The sequence below is a fragment of the Macrobrachium nipponense genome, chromosome 20, assembly GCF_015104395.2.
Source record: "Macrobrachium nipponense isolate FS-2020 chromosome 20, ASM1510439v2, whole genome shotgun sequence".
In the NCBI taxonomy this organism is placed as follows: Eukaryota; Metazoa; Arthropoda; class Malacostraca; order Decapoda; family Palaemonidae; genus Macrobrachium; species Macrobrachium nipponense.
In genome coordinates this window covers 60,311,172-60,334,161 of record NC_061089.1, presented here as the reverse complement: position 1 = coordinate 60,334,161, position 22,990 = coordinate 60,311,172, and the positions used below count along the sequence as shown (strand labels likewise).

The following is a 22,990-nucleotide window of genomic DNA, read 5'->3' as shown; positions in this document are numbered from 1 at the left end:
TTATCAAAATAGAACAGTAAATAAGCACGTACCATCAAAAAAAAGAGCAACACTTCAGGTAAGTTCAGCGAAAGCCCCGGCGAAATCGCAGGCTATAGCTAGGAAGAAATATTCAGGAAAAATTCAAATCTCGATTTAGGGACAAAACCTTTTGAGAGTTTGTAGTTATTATGTCACTTGATAGTCTAAAACATCTAAAAATTATATTTATTTAGGACAATCAAAGAAAAAAAACCCACCTCCAAAAAAAAAAAAAAAAAAAAAAAAAAAAAAAAAGGGTGGGGTGGTTTTTTCTTTGATTGTCCTAAATAATATAATTTTTAGATGTTTTAGGCTATCAAGTGACATATTAACTACAACTCTCAAAAGGTTTTTTTGTCCCTAAATCGAGATTTGAATTTTCCTGAATATTTTTCTTCCTAGTATAGCCTGCGATTTCGCCGGGGCTTTCGCTGAACTTACCTGAAGTTGTTGCTCTTTTTTTTGATGGTACGTGCTTATTTACTGTTCTATTTTGATAATTTTTTTTGTGCATGTTCCAGGTGGATATACCAACATTCTGTCACACCGAATTTCTATTCAAGACTGTAGTTTTTCTCACCAATCACCAAATAACCCTTCAGTACGAGGGGGGCCCGGAATTTTTGCATTTTTTCACATTTTTTTTTTAATAAAAATCATTAATTTTCCCTGTAGGATGATAAACTCACAGAGAATATGCGTTATTATAGTGCTCATAATGCTGATAATTTCATTAGCCTGTCTTGATTAGTGTATTTTTGGCAAATCTTTTTTAACGATCGGCACCAGCCCCAAAGTGGAGCCTAACCCTTAAATGAATCGACTATAGTGGGATACATAAAGAGGCAGTTCATATACAGAAACAAGGAAACGGTGCTGCAGCTCTACACATCAATAGTTAGAACCCATCTTGAATATGCAGTAAAGTTTTGGTCACCAACACTAAGAAGAGACATAAATAGATTAGAAGGAGTAAAAGCAAGAGCCACAAAGTTAATTCCATCCATCAGGCAAATAGGTTACCGAAGACGACTAGAGAGCCTGAACATGTATGGCTTAGAAACACGACGATTGCCAGGACAACTAACAGAAACATTTAAAATACTGAAAGGCATAACAAAAGTAGACAGTAACCTATTTATATTAAACGAAAACCAGACAAGAAATAATGGATGGAAACTAGAGCTGAAGAGATACCACACATCCTATTGTGGGGATTTCTTTACATACAAGATATGTAACGCGTGGAATAAACTGCCACCAGAAGTTGTAAACAGCAACAGTGTGGAAGAGTTTAAAAGAAAGCTAGACAAAATCATTAGGACACAGTGAATGAAGAGTAAAACCTGCTCCTACAGATAAGTAAGCACACGATGTCTCCTCAGATGGACTAACAAGTCTTCGAGACATCCTAATCCTTATAACTTGTAACTCTAACAACATATTAAAATTAAAACGAAACGGAAAAATAATGTATTGTTCCAGTTTCATAAATTATTCTTTCATAAATAGATGTGTAGCTCAGCTGAATACTACACAAAAACATGTGTAACATGTTTATCTGTCTTTTATTTTCTCTTCTTTTTTCATTGAATCATGATTCTTTGAAGACAAAATCGAGATAAGTTATATTAGATATCATTATATGCAGAATGTAGGCACGAAAATGCATTAAAAATCTAACAGTCCATGACGTCATACCCAGATTAGTTTCTTGGTTCCTGGACAACTTATGATCCCTAATCCTTCCTTATGAAAACTTACTTATTTCTGAACATTTTATATTTCCCATTTTTTAGATAGCAACTGATACTCATGGCACTACAGATCAAGTTAATACGTATTAAATTCCGTACTGTAAATAAATACTCTTGAGGACTATCCACAATACTAGGAAAGAACTTCTGGGTTTGCAGTTGTTAATTCTTAGGAAACAATAGTTAATAATTAGATGTAAGTTAATCATTTGGAACGAGTCTCTCTCTCCTATACGAAAACTTTCTTATCAAACTTGTTCTTGGCAATGGTTAGAGGGCGGAACGATGTTTGATTAAGGTAAGTCAATTATTTGTCTTGTAAAGTAAAATGCGAAACATGGAGAACCGAAGATCTCTCACAATACTTGCTGATTGTATGCATTGACTTGTACCAGAGCAAACAAGAGCATATTAATCTGCAAGAGTGAATCCAAACCCTGTCCATAAGAGTATTATTTTCCTTCTTTGAAAATGAACTATATTCGTTCAGTACACTGATAAGTAAATGTATTCACTTCCATATGACGTGCTCACGACGCTTTTGATACGACGAATGTTCTATAGAAATCCAAATGCTGAAAACAACTTCAAATAGCTGAATAGATAACTTGGAGAAAGGAAAGGACTGAAAAGGGAGCGTTATAGATATTTCCATAATAGAAGTACCCTGTGTAGTTCACCATCCTTTGAAATAAAATCTAAATAAGCTCGTTTATCCCTCAGAAGGTTACCCATTGTTTTCCATTCAGGGAATCCAGAGGTCTCGAGCTTGCACAAAGCATGTACATTTCCACGTAGGGCTTGTTTGTTGGAATCAAGGATAAATTAACAAAGGAGTTGGGGAAAGGAAAGAAAGCGTACGAGCAAATTTGTCGATAAAGGGAAGTGGGAAGGAAAGGCTACTGAAATGGCTGACGTTTATGGGATGGAAAGATAAATGGATTTATATCAGCAACACATGGAAAATGCTAACTGGAAATGCATGAACTGGTTTATGAAAGTAAAGAAATTCGACCTAAATTAAAATCAAACTTTTTCTTCAGAAGTATTCATTAGGAAGTGATAGGCGAAGTAGACTGGGTTTATGGGTAAGTCCTATTGGAAGATGTAAGAAAAAACAGTAGGACATTGCAGAAGTAACTGATATCGAGAGAGAGTATTGGAAAAAAATTCATCGAAGGAAAAACCACTGATGGCTCAACAACGACCGCCAATTGCTTCGATATGACCAGGAGGAGAGAGATGACTCGTGGAAACAGATGCCTCCATTTTCCACTCTCGAGGGAGAAAGGAGAAACGCAGCGTACATTGCTCGGATGATGGAAATGGGGAAATATGAGTACGAGATGGTTAAGCGTAATAGAAATGAGACACAGCACGATGGGACATCCGTGGATAAAACGAAGAACCTGTAGGGGGAAGCTAATATCTTAATGCACTGTGGAGAATTCGCTTTGACCTTAGACTATAGAAATATGGTTGCCACATAGATGCTGAAATGTCTTTCGTATTCGAATTCACCTGAATTTGATATTCTTTAAAATAATTACCGAGTCTATGGGTTGTCTCACGAATCTTGTTTCTAGATAGAATGTTCATTTTGTTCCTACAATATTGGCAGTATGTAAGAATAGTCACGCGTATATTCATAAATATGTATTATACTTTGAAATAAGGAAGAAACAAACAACCACTAGGTCTTGGTATATATTAATACAACAAAATATATAATTTCCGTGTTCACGGGGTAAAGTAAAATCCACAAATATCGATAATATAATGAAATTCATTAAGCTCTCGAAGGGACCAACTCCCTTCAAGCTGAGCATTCTGCGGAGAGAGGGAGAAAGCTAAATAGATTTCATTTCCGTTCTCCGCGGGTTTTACTAATCTTATTCATCAACATTCATCCGTTTTCGTTTATGCAAATTTGCTAATTACATATATATGAATTCAGTTGTTTGTTTGTTTGTATGGTATTTTTACGTTGCATGGAACCAGTGGTTATTCAGCAACGGGACCAACGGCTTTACGTGACTTCCAAACCACGTCGAGAATGAGATTCTATCACCAGAAATACACATCTCTGACACCTCAACGGAGTGCCCGAGAATCGAACTCGCGGCCACCGAGGTGGCAGGCCAATACCCAAGCACACGCCACTGAGGCGGTGAATTCAGTTGTCCTTAAGAAGGTAAGACAAACAATTTCAAAACGTATTAGAGATATACGTGTTTCTACGTACTTACACAATAAAGAAGCATCGATAAAAATGTGTAAGAGAATATTTATTATGTCATAGGAAGTTTCCCAACTTTATGCACAACCCTTCTGCCAGGCTCCAAGCGTCGCTTCCCCACCAGTCCAATTTTCCCATCCACTAACTTCTTCCGTCCCCTTTATTTGACCAATCCTCTCATTCCGAACTTCCATTACCTTTACTGATAACCATAACGACCAGGATTTCATTACTTGTTCATATTTCTCTACCTTTCCTCCCTCCTTTGTTTCGTTGTGTAGCTTCGTGATGTTGTATAATCATTTTTTTTTTCACCAATCGTGAGTATATACTCTATGACTAAACTTTGTTCATTTATGGCTATTTTTCTTAATTCACGAACATTTGCCCCAGTTTGATATTTAAATGTTGAATTATGAGTCCTTAAACTTTGGTGCTTTTAAAGCTTTGGATTCTAATGGCAGGACATTCCACGAGTTCCCCAGTGGTTGAAATTCTCACTAATCAGCTTAGATCTTATTCAGCATTTCTCTTAATTACGAAGTATTTCTTTCTTACCTGAAACACCAAATGAATCATTTACGTCATTTACCACTAATGGCATAAGTGGAATTTGGAAAAATAGTGTCCTTAGAGCTACGGGATACCAAATCTTTTAGGTTGTGTTAGGCAAAAGGAAATCGTGAAGGATAAGATCGGCAAGAGATAATTGATAACTTATAAATAAATTCTGAGTAGACTTATTTTCTCTCTGATGATCCGTCTGTTGTTAAATCACGTCAGTAGAAACAGATCCTGCATCCTATTAACACCTCTGAGCTAATGACGAAAGAAACGAAGTCGATAAAAATTTTAACACTGATAAAATGAACGTTCAGCGGGATAAAGATATTCTCTCAAGGAAAAGGCTGATAACTTGGTATCTCTTGTCTTTGCAAAATAAAAAAAGTACATCTTGTAATTCATTTTTGGCTAAAAGTCAGAAGCTTGGGAGCAATCTGTCATGACAATTTTATGCCTATATGTTGGGTCATTTTCTTCCACAAGGCTAATCTTCGGGATAAACCATCTACAGTGGTCGAAAATAACCGTCGATCAGGAACGATAGGGACATAATTAGAACTCCTCCTTTGACGTCTAAAACCCAGAGATTTCCCTTCTTCTAGTCGATATGTCAAGAAGCTCATTTCACTCCGCGACATGTTAGTCTTCTTCCATGATGGCTAAGGTAACGGATCGAAATTTTCATTGATTTCAAAATTTTTCAAAAGTGAATTTGAGGTAAGTGGACATGTGTAGAAATTATGATTTTAACAGAGACTAGTTCATTTCGGCAGTTTTTACTGTCTGAGAGCTCTTTCCATGTTTTCATTTCGTAAATATTCGTCAAAATACTTGTTTGGATGCGAGTTAGTTTTCTTCGTAAATCCAAATCTTATAAGAATAATAAAGAAAGAACTAGTTCCTTGAAAAGAAGAAAAATGAACAAATAAACCTTTTCATTAAAAATGGTAATAAAATAGAAATAGTGCTGAAGGAACCTATTTAATTAGGTGGCACGGCATCCTCGCCCAGAAATAGATTTTTCCTAAGTCACAATCCCTATATATATATATATATATATAATATATATATATATATATATATATATATAAATATATATAATATATATATATACCCTTATATATATATATATATAATAATATATATATATATATATATATATATATATATATCATATATATATATTATTACGATCTCGACTCGTTCGAGATCGACAGGTTCTTAAAAATAAGCAATTGGGCCGTAGTGACTGACGACAGGTGACAAACAAAGGAGGGAGGAGCATAACAAAACCAAAAAAAAGTTACCTTAAAATTAGTTTATTATATACAAAATGTACAAGTGAGTCAGGTCCAGTGATAAACAAAAAAAAACCATAAACATACACAATGAATTAAATAATAAAGGCAGCAACAGTAATAATCCAATAAGTAAGTCTTGTACAATTCAACAAACAATTTCATAAGCAGCATAACTAATATAACAAAAGCAAAATCATATATACAAAAGGACCACTGTATAAATGAAAAAGCAGTGCAGTACATAAATACATATACAAAATCAGGCAGCATAATTAAAAAATTAAATTAACACTGAAGCGGCATAGTGATACTCAGAGCAAAACGGGGAACACTTCCTCAAACAATGAGGACAACAGCCCAATGCAGGACGATCAAGATAGAGCCGATACGACAACCGCACGTCCTTGGAGACAGAATGGACATCCTCCTAGAATGCTGGACGATCAAGACAGAGTTGACACAACATCTCGTCCTCAGATACAGTATGGAAGTCCTCCTCGATCACTGGGACGTTCACGACAGGGTTGATGCAACCACCAACTCGTCCTCAGATTCTCTCCGCTGCTCTGCTGCCAAGACTCTGCCTCTCTGCCGCTCTGAACCTGACTGGTCGTTCTGCCCTCCAGAACCTGACTGACCAAGTTTGACGTAACCCAACAGACGTCAACTCGCCAGCAATTAAAAACAAACAAAAACAAAGGAGGCAACAATCACCAAGGGAACAATCGGCAAACAATTGTTCCTAACATATATATATATATATATATATATATATATATATATATATATATATATATATATATATATATTATTATATAAAACCTGCGTCTTTTTTTATTACAAGGCAAATTGGCATGGACATAACACATGTTGATATATTGTGACAAATTCGGAGCCTTAGGACCTGTTTTTGTATGGATCCAGTGCCGTCCAGGAATGGCAGAGAGTAGGAGCAGGGACACGAGCCTTTCTTTCTTGCTTTAGTTCTTTCTTATAAGTCTTAGAGTTAATCGCATCTAATTAGAGGCAATAATCTGAGGTTCCGGGGGGAGGTCTGGGTCCTGGATCCGAGTGAGGAGTCCTCCCCCGGAGCTTCACAGAGGAGCCCGGATCTCATTGTTCTACAGAATGGATGTCTTCCGAGGCTTGGCTGGGAAACCATACGACCCACGTTTGATTACGCTACCTTCCTCCGAAGTTGACCCTAGAAGCCAAGGGGAGCCTCAGATGTCGAGAGACGGGTGGTGTCCTTTAACTCACATTTTAGACATTTCAGTACTATTATTGACATCATCTTTGCTAATATCAATAGGATACTTTGTTAGAAATGGACAATCTTAGCAACTAATAGGACGTGTAGCTTTGCGGTTTAAGCAAGTTTGTTCGTGGGAAATACGATCTCATTCTGGTCCAGCCTTTCCAGCACTCACTGAACGGCCCACTAAATCATTTGTTTTGGCAGACGTCTTATGGACTGATGCCCTTCCTGACTACAGTCCTCCCTATGCGGACTAAGGAAGGTCCCGTTACGTTAAAAGTTAATTATTTTGATAAAGAATCAAAGTTTTGACTCTCAATTAATATTTGCCCGAAAAAGCAAGAATATGTACTAGATTAAATAAACCATAATTCCTAGAATTCCTTTCTTAACACATCGCAAGTTTGCTTAAAAGGTGTGTAGATGTTTTTCAGCGTTTACACGTCCTTTGTTACTTTTAAGATCGAGTGGATAACTATTTTCCATTTGCGAATGAATAAACAAATACCAGATGCCGTTTATTTCACCGGTAATCTTAGCATGTTCCTTCCATTTTGTTGCAGCGAAACTGTAATTTTCTTTGAAGTTGGAAGCAATTTCTTTACATTTTGTAACTGCAGTTTATGATTGTTCAAATGTCCTTAGAGCCCCCCCCCCCAAAAAAAAAAAAAAAAAAGTACACACAAAATATAACTAAAGGAAGTCCGATAAGGAAATTGAATAAGAAATGTATTTGAAAGTGTTTCTTTTTCACTTAAATTAAATTCAAATCTCCCTTCCTCCTCTTCTTCTCTGACATATGTTTCCTTCTATGGCGCGTTCTCTCCTTCAACGGAAATCCAATTATCGAAATCACCTTGGACGTGTCGTTATGAGGAAAGAGATGCGACAGAAGGAGAGTTTCATTAACTGCACATTCCATGTTCAAAGCGGAATTATTATCTCATTCTGAGATAACAATTCCCAGTTTAGTTCTGGCTTGTTCATTTCGTCTAGATACGACAGTGATTTCACGGCTATAATCTTACCCGAAGTCGTAATGATCTTGGTGAAATCCACCGGAAAGAGACAGCTCTCTTCAATGATGTTCTCCATCACTGTGATATCAAATTGTGAAAGTGTTTGAAGAGAACAGTTGGCAATTTAGTTGCCGTTCATGAATAATGTTATTCACATCATTATATAGCCTTGGGATTTTCTTCTAGACTCTTAGAAATAATGAAATAAATTTTCAGTGTCTTATATAACTATGGCCATATTATATGGTGAATGCTATATAACTATAGCCGTATTATAAGCCGAATGCTGTACATCAAAACTTTAGAGATGTTGTTAAGAGATGTATGGAAATAAGGACTACCCTAGAACTTGAGGAGAACTGTAATTTTTCACTAGCACTTCACGAAGTATATATTAAGCCTGAATTGCTTATACTTTCCGTCACTCATTGCATTCTATATTTGGAAACAGGCGAAAATGACTTCCATAGAGCACCTTGTTTACCATTGCAACTCCGACAAACGAAAGCAAGATCAAAGTGATCTGTTATCATGAAAAGATGGAACTTGAACGGAAGCGCAGAGGTCTAAATCCGATGAACTCTCCTTTCTCTCACTCGTATATAAAGTATTCGTTGGGGTTCCCTGAATCGTAGTTTCATTCCACAAATCATCATGGTCACTAAGGTAAGCCAAGAGACGCTGCAGGCATTCTTGGTTAGCAGGTGCGAAGGTTCTCTTGTCACTTCTAACCACAAAGCCTAAAAACATGACATCATTTTGTGTTGCCTCTACTGCACAACAATGTTTCTTATTTGACTCCTGCCAGAATCTTAAAAAAACAAAAGAATGAAGTTCGCAACGATATATATAATATATATAATTATATATATATATATTATATATATTATTATATATATTATTTATTAAATATTATTATATATATATTAATAGCAGAAAAGGTTGGCGGGCCATCTGGAACGCCGTAGATTCAATACAAATACAAATTTTCGAGATTTTGAGTCTCAACTTCAGGGCTGTAAAATATACAATATAACAAATTAAAACAAGAGTCAGTATTGATATCAGTAAAGTAGAAAAAAAAAATATTTTTTTATTCTTTTAGACTTTAAGTTTTATGATTTTCCACTTTTATAACTGATATCAATACTGACTCTTGTTTTAATTTATATATTTTGTATATTTTACAGCCCTGAAGTTGAGAATTTGAAAACTGGCTTTTTCCATCCTATTTGAGTATGTATATATATATATATATATATATATATATATATATATATATATTCTAATTCGCTCTACCTCGGAATTAATATATTTTCAAAAATGTTTAACCGAGGGGGAATTTGTTAAGCGATAATAGAATTGGCGATCGACAGGCACGAACCATCGACCTCTCAATTCCAGGACTGGCAGTGAAGCCCCAGACCACCCCGCCACCTCAGTTCGATATAGTATATTGAATCGCGGTAATGTGAGACATATTTATATATATATATATATATATATATATATATATATAATATATATATATATATATATATATATATATATATATTTATATAGTTTCTTTTTTCAACACCAGTTTGCTTGTTACTGGCCCTTGCTGCCGCCGTTTATGGAGTCCAACTCACCTGGATTTACCTTCAGTGAGATACAGACAGGAGTATCATAATGTGTCCATTCAAGGCAAATATGTCTCTTCGTAGGAACCAGCCACCTACGACTTCAACTACGCGGTGAAAGACGACTACTCCGGCAACGACTTCGGCCACGAAGAGGCCTGTGATGAATACGACCCTCAGGGATCCTACTATGTCCTCCTTCCCGACGGCCGCCTGCAGAAGGTGTCCTACAACGTCAACGGAGACTCAGGTTTTGTGGCCGAAGTCACTTACGAGGAAGAGGCCCAGCACTACCCAGAGTAGTACCATCCAGTCCACGCATAGGCCTAATTCATCCAATTGCGAGCTGACGGTTTTTTTTATTTATGGGGTAATTACACGAATTTTGAGCTACGATAAATGAAACTTTCAAATAACTTAAGCTATTGTTTGTTCTTCCACAAGCTGGATGTTAAATCTTCACTATCACTAGTATAGAAAATAAATAATATAGAACTTATTGATAGTATTCCAAACGGTTACTTGAAGTTCAAACGACGCTTGCTCCCAAACCTTATCAGGATATCAACTTTCAACCACACCTTTGTATCCTCAGGTATTTCCAGGTACTGAAATTCTTGCATTTCAAGAGTAATTTACAAACGTAGCATTTTCTGTCTGTCTGTTTGTTTGTAAGGGGAATAATAAACATAATGAAACCAAAAGGGCAAGAATAATCGTATCATTATAGATTTTTTTTCGAACGGACAAGATTAAAAGTTTAATTGTATATTTATCACCGGTTGAGACTGCAATATTTACAACGAAACTAAAACTTGTGAAGTCAACGGAAATTTTAGATATTGTAACAAGCAGAAGAAATGAGCAATAACTGGTGGTGACAAATACAATCTTCACTGTATTCTGTAGAATGATACGACACGTAAACACTGTGTCATAGATATATTGATACAACACAGATTTAGAAAGGAAATTTTTTTTTTGAAAGCAAAAATTAGTGAAGTGGATGGCTTACAGGCAATTTGATAAAAACAAAAATGTTCTAAGGGATCCACAAATCACCTAGTTGGAGTTAACTGCCCTCTTCTTCATCACCTGGTATTTAAACGAGCTAACGACCGGTGTCAACAATCTTCAGCGACTTTTTTTTTTTTTTTTTTTTTTTTTTTTTTTTTTTTTTTTTTGTTTTTTTTTTTTTTTTTTTTTTTTAAATTCACCTCAGTACATGGTGTGTCTAATTGTTCATTTGGACTGAAGATGAACCCAGGAAGGGTTCGAAGGCTTTTTGTGAAGAGTTTTAAAATTATGCACGAACTCGCTACATTTTTTGGTCATTGTGGACCCCTTAGAACATTATATATACTCTCGCGATAGAGAGTTTTTTTCCCAATTAAATAACAAAAATAGCAAAACCCAAGAGAATTCTAAGGGAAATAAAACTTCAAATGACAATCATAATGTTCCACGACTTATAGGTGAGGAGATGCTCCATTATATACTGTGTATAAGAAAAAGGGAAGAGGTGCCTCCTTCGAACCCTTCATATCTGTTCTTTCCTCGAACGCCATATCTTCCCTCCCAACTCTTCCCGGTTCTGCATCAAAGGTAAATATTCCCCTTTCGGGCCATGTTTACTTCTGGTCCCTCTCCACTTACATCTAAATTCATTTACTCTCTATCTTTCTCCATCTACCCTTTTGGCACATTTAGTGTTGTTGTTATTCTGTTTGTGGGGAGAGAGAACACTGCCGATAAGGATATTTTGCAATGGATACAGATATGTATCGTCAAAATTTTTTCATACTGTCATGACAGATTTATCATTCATGATCTGTATATTGAGAACCTTTATACACAAACAAATTTAATATGATTAACATTATATTCATCAACAACTTTATTTCATAAAGATGTTCACAGCGAAAGTGAATGGATTCATTGTGCCTCTGAGAAGTTTAATAATTACTCATTTTTTGTATTAACATTTCCATGGTTTTTATTTTGCAATTCATAAAACGCCCCGCTATGTGACTTTTAAAAAATATAATTCCTCTTAATTTTTGTCAGATTTTGTACCTGGAATTCTGGCTTTTATTCATATTTTACGAAAGTTACAGTTAGCTTTGCACTGACTATTGGTTTTCCTCCATTCATGTTTCCTTGGATTTTTCCTCATTAAGTGAGTAATTATACGAAAGGCAAATACCTCGAATTGTTACCGCTAATTACCATTTTCTATTTGCGGACTTGAATTTTTGTAAAGTATGCAAAGATTGCGTCAATAATAAACTAATCGGCTTGGGGAACATTTCCTCAAACATTAGAACATTCATAAAGAACTGTTGATTGAATACCGACCTCACATTTTTAGTCTTACTTAATTAAAAAGAATTAAATCCGCAATTCGTCTCTGATGCTCGAGAACCCACCGAAGTTTTTCGTTCATCCTTCTGGATACTGATTGAAGAGGTGATGGAATATTTTGTTGATGATTCACCCAATGATCGATTGATTGACTGGTTCTGTAAACCGACGATGCAACAGTAAAGATACTAAATAATTGTACAACCTAAAGAAATATCTATTTGTCTAATAAGTCTCCAAACAATTTGGAATCAGATGCTTTTGCCTGCAATTTTTCGTTCTTGATTTAAAATTGAAAAACATGTCGATAGATGCAAATTCAGCAAATATGAATTAATTTTGTCGGTTAACAAAACAAAAAATGCGTATATGAAAAAGGAAAAGCTAACATTCTCGTTATAGCTTATTGTTACTTAAATATCCCAAATAGCTGGCTACTCAGAGTACACGAGAACTTCCATCTGAACTTCCATAAAAAAAAACTGGAATACTCTAATAAGAGTGATTATCAATATATACTATTAAACTAAGAGATAATAAAAAAAGTGTATTTGTATGTCTGAATATATGATAATGAAAACAGAATTTAAGAAGTGATGACGTCAAAACTGACATTTTTCCTCTTTGGGTAAAAATAACAAATAAGTAATCCACCGCTATTATTCGCACATGCTTCATCAAAAGTCACTCGAAGGAATCGGAATCGTTGCTGAAATGAATATACTTTTTATAAGTGTTATACCTTTCTATTTGCTTAGATCAATTTCTCACTAGAATTGCAAAACAGAAAGCTTAGGTGAAGCACAGAATAGAATACCCACGCCAGGCAATCACCCACTACACAATAACCCATCATTGTCATGCAAGAGACCTCAACCTCCCCTTCGAAAACACTCACCTACAGAGACCAAGAGCAGAGTAATGACAATGTCAAGTTCAGATGGGTGGGGTAACAGGGAGGGACTTCTTCTGGAGGACCTTTCTCCTGCAGCTCTTCCCGACTCCTCCCCTTCGACTTCAAGTATATAAGGCCATATTTCCACTCCACTTCACCGTACTGCATTCCGAGAGCTCACCATGATGACTAAGGTAAAGCACGTCACGACAACCGAAAAATGATTGCCTTTGCCACACAAAGTGCTTGGTTTGAAATGGATAGTAAATAAGTTGGTGTTAACATGGACGGACATTTTTCCATAGCAAATAGCGATCCTGCATTTCTACCTCATGTATGTAGGGTATGATTCCTTATTGTGTACTGAGCTCCGATGCTCATTTGTTTGTCTTCTATCGTTATATACGCTTTTATGCTTTGTATACTCACTCTACACTTAAGGTGTCCGCTGCCCAATAAATTACAGATCAGAAAAACTCGTTAATGTAGTTATTTATTGCATTAAAATTCTTCAAACCTATAACGTCTCCCCTTATACAATAAGGCTAGCTTAGGGAAACTATGATTAAAGTACATAATCAAAATGACGACATTTAATGATGCAGTTTCATGAATTCATCTGAGTAACAGCGTCGTCACTAATTGTGCTGGATTCATTTCAGATTTGCTTGTTGGTGGCCCTAGTGGCTGCAGTCTTTGGTGCTCCATCCCAGCCGCAGTATGGATACGCCCCTCCTCCATCCTATGAGGTCAGTTTCGATTGAAGATTAATCATAATAATAATAGTAAATGATTCATAATTATGATGAAATATTTCTGAAAAAATAAGCCTTTTGTTCCAAAATGTGTTTGTAAGCCGTTCTTTACTGACAGGAACCAGCCAAGTACGACTTCAACTACGCCGTGAAGGACGACTATTCCGGCAACGACTTCGGCCACCAGGAAGCCCGTGATGGCTACGACACTCAGGGATCCTACTACGTCCTCCTTCCCGACGGCCGCCTGCAGAAGGTGTCCTACAACGTCAACGGAGACTCAGGATTTGTGGCTGAGGTCACTTACGAGGAGAGGCTCAGACCCAAAGTACCATCCTGCGCATGCAGCGAACGTGGTTGTTTTTCCTATGCTTAGGCTTCTATTTATAGAGAACTGATTCCGAACTATTTATGAGAGATCTGTTAAATAAAATGGTCGTTTCTTAAAGAATCTGTGTTTTAGTAAAACCATCAGAATGCAAAGCATTAATCCTAATTACGAATGTCCTGTGATTTGAATCGGCCGCCTTAACAAATAATCAGGTACACCAATATCCTGCTGAACTAAATAGTCTGAATAAGATAAAGTCTGTGAACATTTATTTCAGAATCAGTACCCAGAGGATTAGCTTCCTCTAACTTGAAACAGGGGATGCAGGCAGCAAGGACATAGTCAAACTGACATTGCTCGGGAAATGGAAATCGCACTGTGATTTATTGTTATTAGGTAAGGGTCCTAGAGTTCCGAAACGATTTAACTAAATTTCTCTAGCTATTACCGACAGACACCCCTTGGTAGATTGATTCGTTCCCCAGGCGCATTGCCTAACTGACATTTTCTTACATAATTGCTGTAGGAATGGATCGCTCATTCTAAAACTTGGAAATTAAGGATAACATTTTCACTAATTAATACCGAAGACTGATATCTTTATTCCTATCTGGAATTAGAAGTCCTGTTTTTCTATAGAAAAAAAAAAAAAACATTTGAATAGAGTTTTTAACCATTTGGCAAAATATATATACAGTGTATATTCTTCCACAAAATACTATCGAAGACAGATTACTCTTCATAATCCCGGTTCTCACAAGACATAAAGATCTTAGGGGGTAAATTACTTCGAGAAATAAAACTGTTATTAGTCATAGAAATAAGAAATAATTTGTCATAAGTAACATGTATCAGATTTAAGTGCATGAATGAAGATCTTAGATCCTGCCGCCCAAAGAAAAAGAAACACACTTTAGCCTATTGGAAAAACAAATGTATACAAAGTTCAAAGTAAAAACTTAGGAAAGGTGATTGCTATAAGAAAGAAGTCGATGATCAAAAAGGAGATATATATACATAATATATATATATATATATCTATATATATATATATATATACATATATATATATATGCTATATATATATATATATATTATATATATATATATATACGTTACGTATACACAGATATACACCTGCTAGTAAACAACAAGTGAGCTGGTGATTCCAAGTATATCCCCTTCGTACCCAGCCCTTAGTAAAGTGTCTAGAATACTGGACACTTAATAAACAATCCTCTCGGCTGAAAAATTCAGTAGTTATGCCATATAAATATCCCATCTTCTATGAGAGATCATGCTCTCTACACCTCTGAAAACATGGCGTCAGCAAGCCGTCGAGTGACCAGAAGTTCTGTTTCTTGGAAACATCTAAAGTTCTGGGTAAATTTCATGACCTATCACGTCCAATGTATTACAAAAACTGCTTTAAAATCTTAGTGAAGATCCCTCACACATTAGTGTGTATGACCAGGCCCACAATGTATAATAGGTGTGATAAGGAGGCAGCTTTAGTTGGATTTTGAGTGTCAAGCATTCTTGACAGTGGGCTTCGATAAATTGGAAATTAATTTTATTTAAATAAATTGTAAACTGCTTCATCATCCAAGCTTTATTTTAAACTTAGAACCTAACAGATTTTCTTCTAAATATCTGTAGTGACGAAATGATCATAATATCACATTTAATCTGTGAATTGTAATTTTAAGAAATGCCTTGCTGGGAAGTGAGCAGAAATTTTGACACTGGACCTCAGTAATACTACAATTTTTTTAATTTTTCCCCCTATTAGTAATGCTGGGAACACATTGCAATCAACATTTTGCTATTTTTGCTTAACTTAAAATGGTTTTAATGACTCACTTTGAACTTTTTATCAATAATTACATTAATAACAGGCACATAACAAGAGTGGCCTGTTAAATTGCTCAGTTACAGACCTAAAAATTTTATTTATGAATAAGTTTCATTTTAACTAAATGAAGTAACTGTAAGCCTCAATAGCTGTTGAGTTCCTGAAGCCTTAATGTAAAGAAAGACATTGTTTGTTATTCAAGAGAGAGAGAGAAAGGTAATTTTTTGTAATAAACGATTCTGATGGTGAATAAGAGAATTAAAGGTAAATTTGGACTTTAACAAAAGAATTATTTAAATTCTTCCATATTTCTCTCTCTCTCTCTCTCTGAACTGTTGAGTTATGTAACCCTTAACGTAAAGACATTATTTGGCATTTAACAAAGAAAGAGAGAGAGAGAGAGAGAGAGAGAGAGAGAGAGAGAGAGAGAGAGAGAGAGAATAGCTCATTTATTAAAGTCCAAATTTACCTTTAATTCTCTAATTCACCATCAGAATGGTTTATTACAGATTCCGTGTGTGTGTGTGTGTGTGTATTAAATGCCAAACAATGTCTACATTAAGGCTTCAATAACATGCTAGCTGAGAGAGAGAGAGAGAGAGAGAGAGAGAGAGAGAATTTAAATAGTTCCTTTGTTAAAGTCCAAATTTACCTTTAATTCTCACTTTTCACCATCAGAATCCTTTATTACAGATCTCTCTCTCTCTCTCTCTCTCTCTCTCTCTCTCTCTCTCTCTCTCTCACACACACACACACAGTTGCTGAGCTATTGAAATCTTAATGCAAAGACATTATTTGGCACTTAACTGAGAGAGAGAGAGAGAGAGAGAGAGATCTGTAAGGAATGATTCTGGTGGTGAATTAGAGTATTATAGGTAAATTTGAACTTTAACAAATGAGCTATTTAAATTCTCACCAACGCCCATCCCCCCCCCACCCCAACTTTTCTCTCTCTCTCTCCTCTCTCTCTCTCTGTTAAATGCCAAATAATGTCTTTACGTTAAGGTTTCAATAACTCAACAGCTATGGAGGCTTACACTTACAATTAATGAAAACAAAACTTGGTCATAAATAAAATCATTAAGTCTCTAATAGAGTATTGTAGCATTTGCACTCTTGTTATGAGGGTATATTATTTTTCATGTGAGTAATTTCAGTATAAAAAATTTTACATTCCAAGTGTTTTTACCTATGAATTTTTTAAAGGAAAAGCTAGAGTTTGCATTCTTAGTCCAAATTAAATTAGTTTTAGTGATTTATTCCACAATCATAAATGCAGTACATTCATCTCTGAACAAGTTTACAGCAGATAAACAGTATATGAAAAATTTTTCCCTTAAAATTTTAAGGGTTTCAGACTTCATTTAGTGAAATCTTTTATGATATCTCATGATATTAGCGATTTCTCGGTTTCATTATCATTCAGATGACTAAACTATGCCTTGTATTATTTCGATAATCTTGCCATAATCTGTGCATTGAAGCCCAATGTCAAGAAATCTGGACACGATAAAAGGCTTCATAAGCCGGAAACGGGTTATATTTGATCCTTCTCGTAGGTGCAGTTATTAGACAGAAACCTTCATATGTTGCGAATTTCAACAAAATCGGAGATGAAAGATATTTTGTGTTCGATATGCAGATATCCAAACGGTATAAATAAATAAATGAACTTCCACTAGCCAGCCACCCATTATAGAGCAACTCGATATTGTTATGAAAGAAACCCCACGATGACTTTCTAAACCACGCATCTCGAGAATCCCCGAGTAAAAAGTAATGGCAATGTCAAGGTCAGATGGGCGGGGCAGCGGCGAGAACCTCCTCATGCTCCTTCTTCAGGTATATAAAGCCGTGCGTCCCACTGACTAGTGACTACTGTCGTACTCCATTCCCAGAACTCGCCATGATCGCTAAGGTAAAGTTAGTGACTAGATTCCGTTTTCAATATTTTAAAGAGCATTTTAGCGTGTAATGTACAAAATATAAAAAAGTTCAGAGCTCTTACAAATAGCTAAGTATCACATATAGTCGCATTTAGCAATAGTACTATCACAATGCATCATACTTTTACTTCCCCTTCTTGTTAATCTTTCTAGCTGCAGTGAAACTGTATAGGTAACGCATTAATTGAGAAGTCAATATAACAATGACGTAGTTCATTTTCAGCAAACCATCGTAACTTTATTTTTCACAAATTGTGTTTCAACCCCGACAGATTTGTCTGTTGTTGGCCCTCGTGGCTATCGTCTATGGTGCTCCCTCCCAACCACAGTATGGATACGCCCCTCCTCCATCGTATGAGGTCAGTTTCGATTGAAGATTAATAATAATAATAATAATAGTAAATGATTCATAATTATGATGAAATATTTCTGAAAAAATAAGCCTTTTGTTCCAAAATGTGTTTGTAAGCCGTTCTTTACTGACAGGAACCAGCCAAATACGACTTCAATTATGCCGTGAAAGACGACTACTCCGGCAACGACTTCGGCCACCAGGAAGCCCGTGATGGCTACGACACTCAGGGATCCTACTACGTCCTCCTTCCCGACGGCCGCCTGCAGAAGGTGTCCTACAACGTCAACGGAGACTCAGGATTTGTGGCTGAGGTCACTTACGAGGGAGAGGCTCAGTACCCAGAGTACCATCCGGCGCCTTCCTATGCTTAATCAAAGTATGAACTGATAATCACTCTCGTTTATTTATGTAACATGTTTAATAAAGTTCATTTCTACAAACTCATTTAATTTTTGCATTAGTGTTATCATTCCTAATCGCACATTCGTTCTTTTACTAGACTAGCTATACTTAAAAATGTTTCTCAAACTGCATGGGTTAGTGATCAGCATTTTTTTCTTTTTATCAAGATCACTGACTTCCTATCATCCTTCACCTTGGAATAATGCGTCTAGTGCGTATACATTTATTCTTGAAGAGTGCTTCTTTTTAACATAGACCAGAAGGTTCTCAGTATCTATTAGTGGAAAAAGGTTGCTACCCAGCAGGCACTGATATCAATCCACAGCGGGTTCGACTGGTGGGATTATGCCGGAAACAACCTATGGCCCTTGCAAATGCGGGTCCAGTTTGCTATGTGAACCACATATTCATTTATAAACACAAGCTTCTCTCTCTCTTCTCTCTCTCTCTCTCTCTCTCTCTCTCCACCCACACATAAATAGATGGTATATATATATATATATATATATATATATATAATATATATATATATATATATATACACACACACACACACACAGAATTCCATCTAATAAAAGGAGCCCATAAAAACGCCAAAGTATAAAGAGTAAGTACTATATTTTCAGAGGACTGCTGTCTCTTTTCCAGGTAAGTAATGAATGAGAAAAAGTTACTTACTCTCTATATATAGTTTTGGCGTTTTTATTATTATATAGGTATATATGTATGTATTATATATATATATATATGTCTTTTACTACGTGTGTGTGTATGTCATAAACTAGTAGAAAGAACTGCCCAGGCTGACTGCAAAAATGTCACAAACGGAATGTTGTATGGGTCTACGGAACTTAAGAGGTGGACAGTAGGAGGAGTTTCAGCTGCACTTGTTTGAAGTTGTTTCTCGCTCTCGGGCAAATCAGTTACCAAGTGACAATTGTCAAGGGAGCTCCGAGTGTATTTCCTCCACTCCGTCCGCTGTTTCTCGTTGGTTTTAATCCTCATTTGACCCTGTGCGTTTACTCTCCAATATGCAAAGTGAAGTATATTCCACTTGAATTGGTTGCTCAGATAATTGCTTTACAGGAATGTGGCTTACAAAGAAGCAGGCCGCCATCACTCCACCAAACTGCTCGTTCTGCCCGGCTATGGAGGGAAGCTTCGAGATGGGCTAGGTCACTAGGTGTTGAGTCGCTCAAAGCAAAGCCAATGCCTGGACGCCCTAAATATACCTCAAAATGTGATGTAAGTGTTCTTCAACGCAAATTTGAGAAGAAATCTGGTGCTGCAGCAAGAAAATTCACAGCAACTTAATCTGTAGTCCTACCATTTTTTTCACTAGTTTAAACTGTGATTGTAAGCAGGCTACTCTCCCAACCGCCTCCTTCCCATTACGAAGCCTATTCCAAACTTTATGCCAAAAACGCTGTAGAATTAAAGCATTTTTGCCAGTGATATGTTTAGGTGTGGTTGAATTTATCGCCTTCGTTAACTGTCTAGCCTGCTTTCATCAAAATGAACATAAATTACGTATTTTGAGCTGCTGAGTGTACTACAAATCTACCTGACTTAGACATTTTGCAAGCCATTAGTTTTTAGTGAATGTATCGGCTCTAATGTCTGCAATAGCAAGATCCAATTGAATACGTTGAAATTGGCCTGATAGCAGTACTGATGTTAACCAAGTTTAAAATTTGTAGTACTACCACGTTAAAACCTGTTGAAGGATCGTGGGCGGCCATATTGGATATTTGGAGTAATATTACACTTGAAACCCTGAAGAACCTCGAGGCTCTGTACTGCAATGTCGTAAAGCGGCGAAAGAAGGCAATCCGAAGTATTAAAGGTAAGTTGCATTCAGTAAAAGTATTGGTTAAGTGTAACGTGTCTGAATAGCATCGTTTGCATTTCTGATGATTACATAGCGATCCGAATAAAAGCTTCTTTAATAGAGCAGATTTCTCCCTCGTAGGTATATATTTCATGTCATAACAATGCTCCCGAGTTGAAAGAGTAAAAAATGTGCTTCTGAGATCAGCATTCCGTAAGACTAGCTTATATAAAAAAAACTTGGAGTTGATTAGGCCTTAGGGTGGGTACCTAATGTAAAATGAAACACACTGAGGGTTTTAGGCGAGTCCCCTACCAGTTGTCTGTTTATATATATATATATATATATATATATATATATATATATATATATATATATATATATATATATATATATATATATTATTATTAATTTGATTATATATATATTGACTCAGGATTGGACACGACAGGTCATGAATGGAATGAAAAATCTAAAGCCTTTTGTTATTGGCGAGAGCACTAGGCCTAGTATACTAGTGATGGGCAAAACTCATCTTTTTTGGTAGTCGATTACTTCGATTACTTTGGTGATCAGTAATCGATTACTTAACGATTACGTTCACAGGAAACTGGTACATTACACGTACTACTACAGTATAAATCAAGTTCAGAGGTCCTTGGTGTTAATTTATACAATGAAGGTTTATTTCTCTCTCTCTAAGCCAAGAATCCTTGAAAATTATAACAAATGAGGACTGGCATTGCAATAAGTTCAAGTTTAAACCTATATGTTTTACGTTTGTTATTCCATTATGCACACAAGTAAATATCGATAATCCATTTATATGAATAATGAATTAAGATAAAAAATTCCCCGAGTCTTTATCCTAAAATAAAACAGATAAATATTCTTATTCTATATTTTTCATGAAGATAGCTGATAAGAAAATCAAAAAAAACTTCTTTGAATGAAAAATAAACGTCTCAACTCTTAAAGAAATAAAAATCAAGCTTGATACTTCTGTTTAGTTTATATTTTTTTAATAAAAACATATTTATTATTTTCTTTAAGGCTCCCCTAACGGAAATTAACAAAGAAAGAAATTTTTGTCTCGTAAAAAAAAGAAAGAAGAAGAAAAAAAAAGACGGTAATCGACTACTTCCAGAGTGTGTTTTACTGAACTGAGATCACGGTACATTATCCATTTTCCACCTGATATGTATCTCGTTTTCCTATAATCCGTTTTATTTTTAATTGATGAGATATCTCTCATATTATGGTGCTGTTAGCACGAACGACTTTTCTGGCAGGTGTGGCATCGTGTCACGTCGTAGAACCGCTACTCTTATTAGACCGACATTATACTTTCCGTAACCTCATCATTTCTTCTGAATTTTACAAGGTAGCTGATATCATATATATATATATATATATATATATATATTATTGATATCATATATATATAGATATATATATATATATATATATATATATGATATCAGCTACCTTGTAAAATTCAGAAGAAATGATGAGGTTACGGAAAGTATAATGTCGGTCTAATAAGAGTAGCGGTATACATATTACGTGAAGATGATTTATTAATAAAGTATGTTGTTTTGTTGTGGAACTTGGAGGGAAGGGGGGCGCCATAACGAGTTCTTGCCCGGGGCGCCTAATGAACTAGAAACGGCCCTGCACACACACACACACACACGCACACACACACACACACACACACACATATATATATATATATATATATATATATATATATATATATATATATATATATATGTGTGTGTGTGTGTGTGTGCGTGTGTGTGTGTGTGGTGTGTGCAGGGCCGTTTCTAGTTCATTAGGCGCCCCGGGCAAGAACTCGTTATGGCGCCCCCCTTCCCTCCAAGTTCCACAACAAAACAACATACTTTATTAATAAATCATCTTCACGTATATGTATACACAACAAAGGAAAAGTATAGACTCAAAAGTATACAAACTATTTGTAAATTTTTTAATAGAATAACACCATTATACTTTTTTTTATTGCAAACCCTACCCAAGATAAATTGAAAAAGGCAATCTTGCCAATCTACAACCATAGAACTCAATGCATATATGTTGAGTGCGGGTATGCTACTATATATACAAGTTTTCTTCACTGATTTTCATATTTAAAAACCTGACTCTTCTTGACTTTCTTGCAGCAAAATCATCTATAGTGTCATCATACGAAATCTGTTTGGATATTTCTCTATTAATACTAATTATTGCCAGCCCATTTAGGCGCTCCTGTGACATAGTAGACCTAAATATGTTTTAATGAGCTAAGTTTAGAGAAGTTTCTCTCTGCAGATGCCACAGTCACAGGTGTAGTGACAGCAATTCTTAATGCCCACATGTTTGGATAGATCTCTTTCAGGCCTTTCTCCTCCAGAAAAACAAGGTCTATGTTGTCATATTTTGTTTTGGGCATTGTTTTGGAAATGACTGCAT

The 22,990-nt window shown here is 35.8% G+C and overlaps 2 protein-coding genes across 2 annotated transcripts; both read left to right on the top strand.

Moving 5' to 3' along the window:
• The first annotated feature begins 13,123 nt into the window (after positions 1-13,123).
• Positions 13,124-14,424, top strand: LOC135220351 (pro-resilin-like). Its single transcript, XM_064257575.1, has 4 exons — positions 13,124-13,234; positions 13,703-13,789; positions 13,914-14,123; positions 14,404-14,424. Exons 1-4 carry the CDS (start codon positions 13,223-13,225, stop codon positions 14,422-14,424), a joined length of 330 nt encoding a protein of 109 aa, XP_064113645.1. The 5' UTR covers positions 13,124-13,222.
• A 3,436-nt stretch (positions 14,425-17,860) lies between these two features.
• Positions 17,861-18,705, top strand: LOC135226457 (pro-resilin-like). The gene is made up of 3 exons (XM_064266054.1): positions 17,861-17,899; positions 18,200-18,286; positions 18,414-18,705. The coding sequence occupies exons 1-3, from the start codon at positions 17,888-17,890 to the stop codon at positions 18,651-18,653; spliced, it is 339 nt and encodes a 112-aa protein (XP_064122124.1). The 5' UTR covers positions 17,861-17,887; the 3' UTR covers positions 18,654-18,705.
• The last annotated feature ends 4,285 nt before the right edge of the window (positions 18,706-22,990 follow it).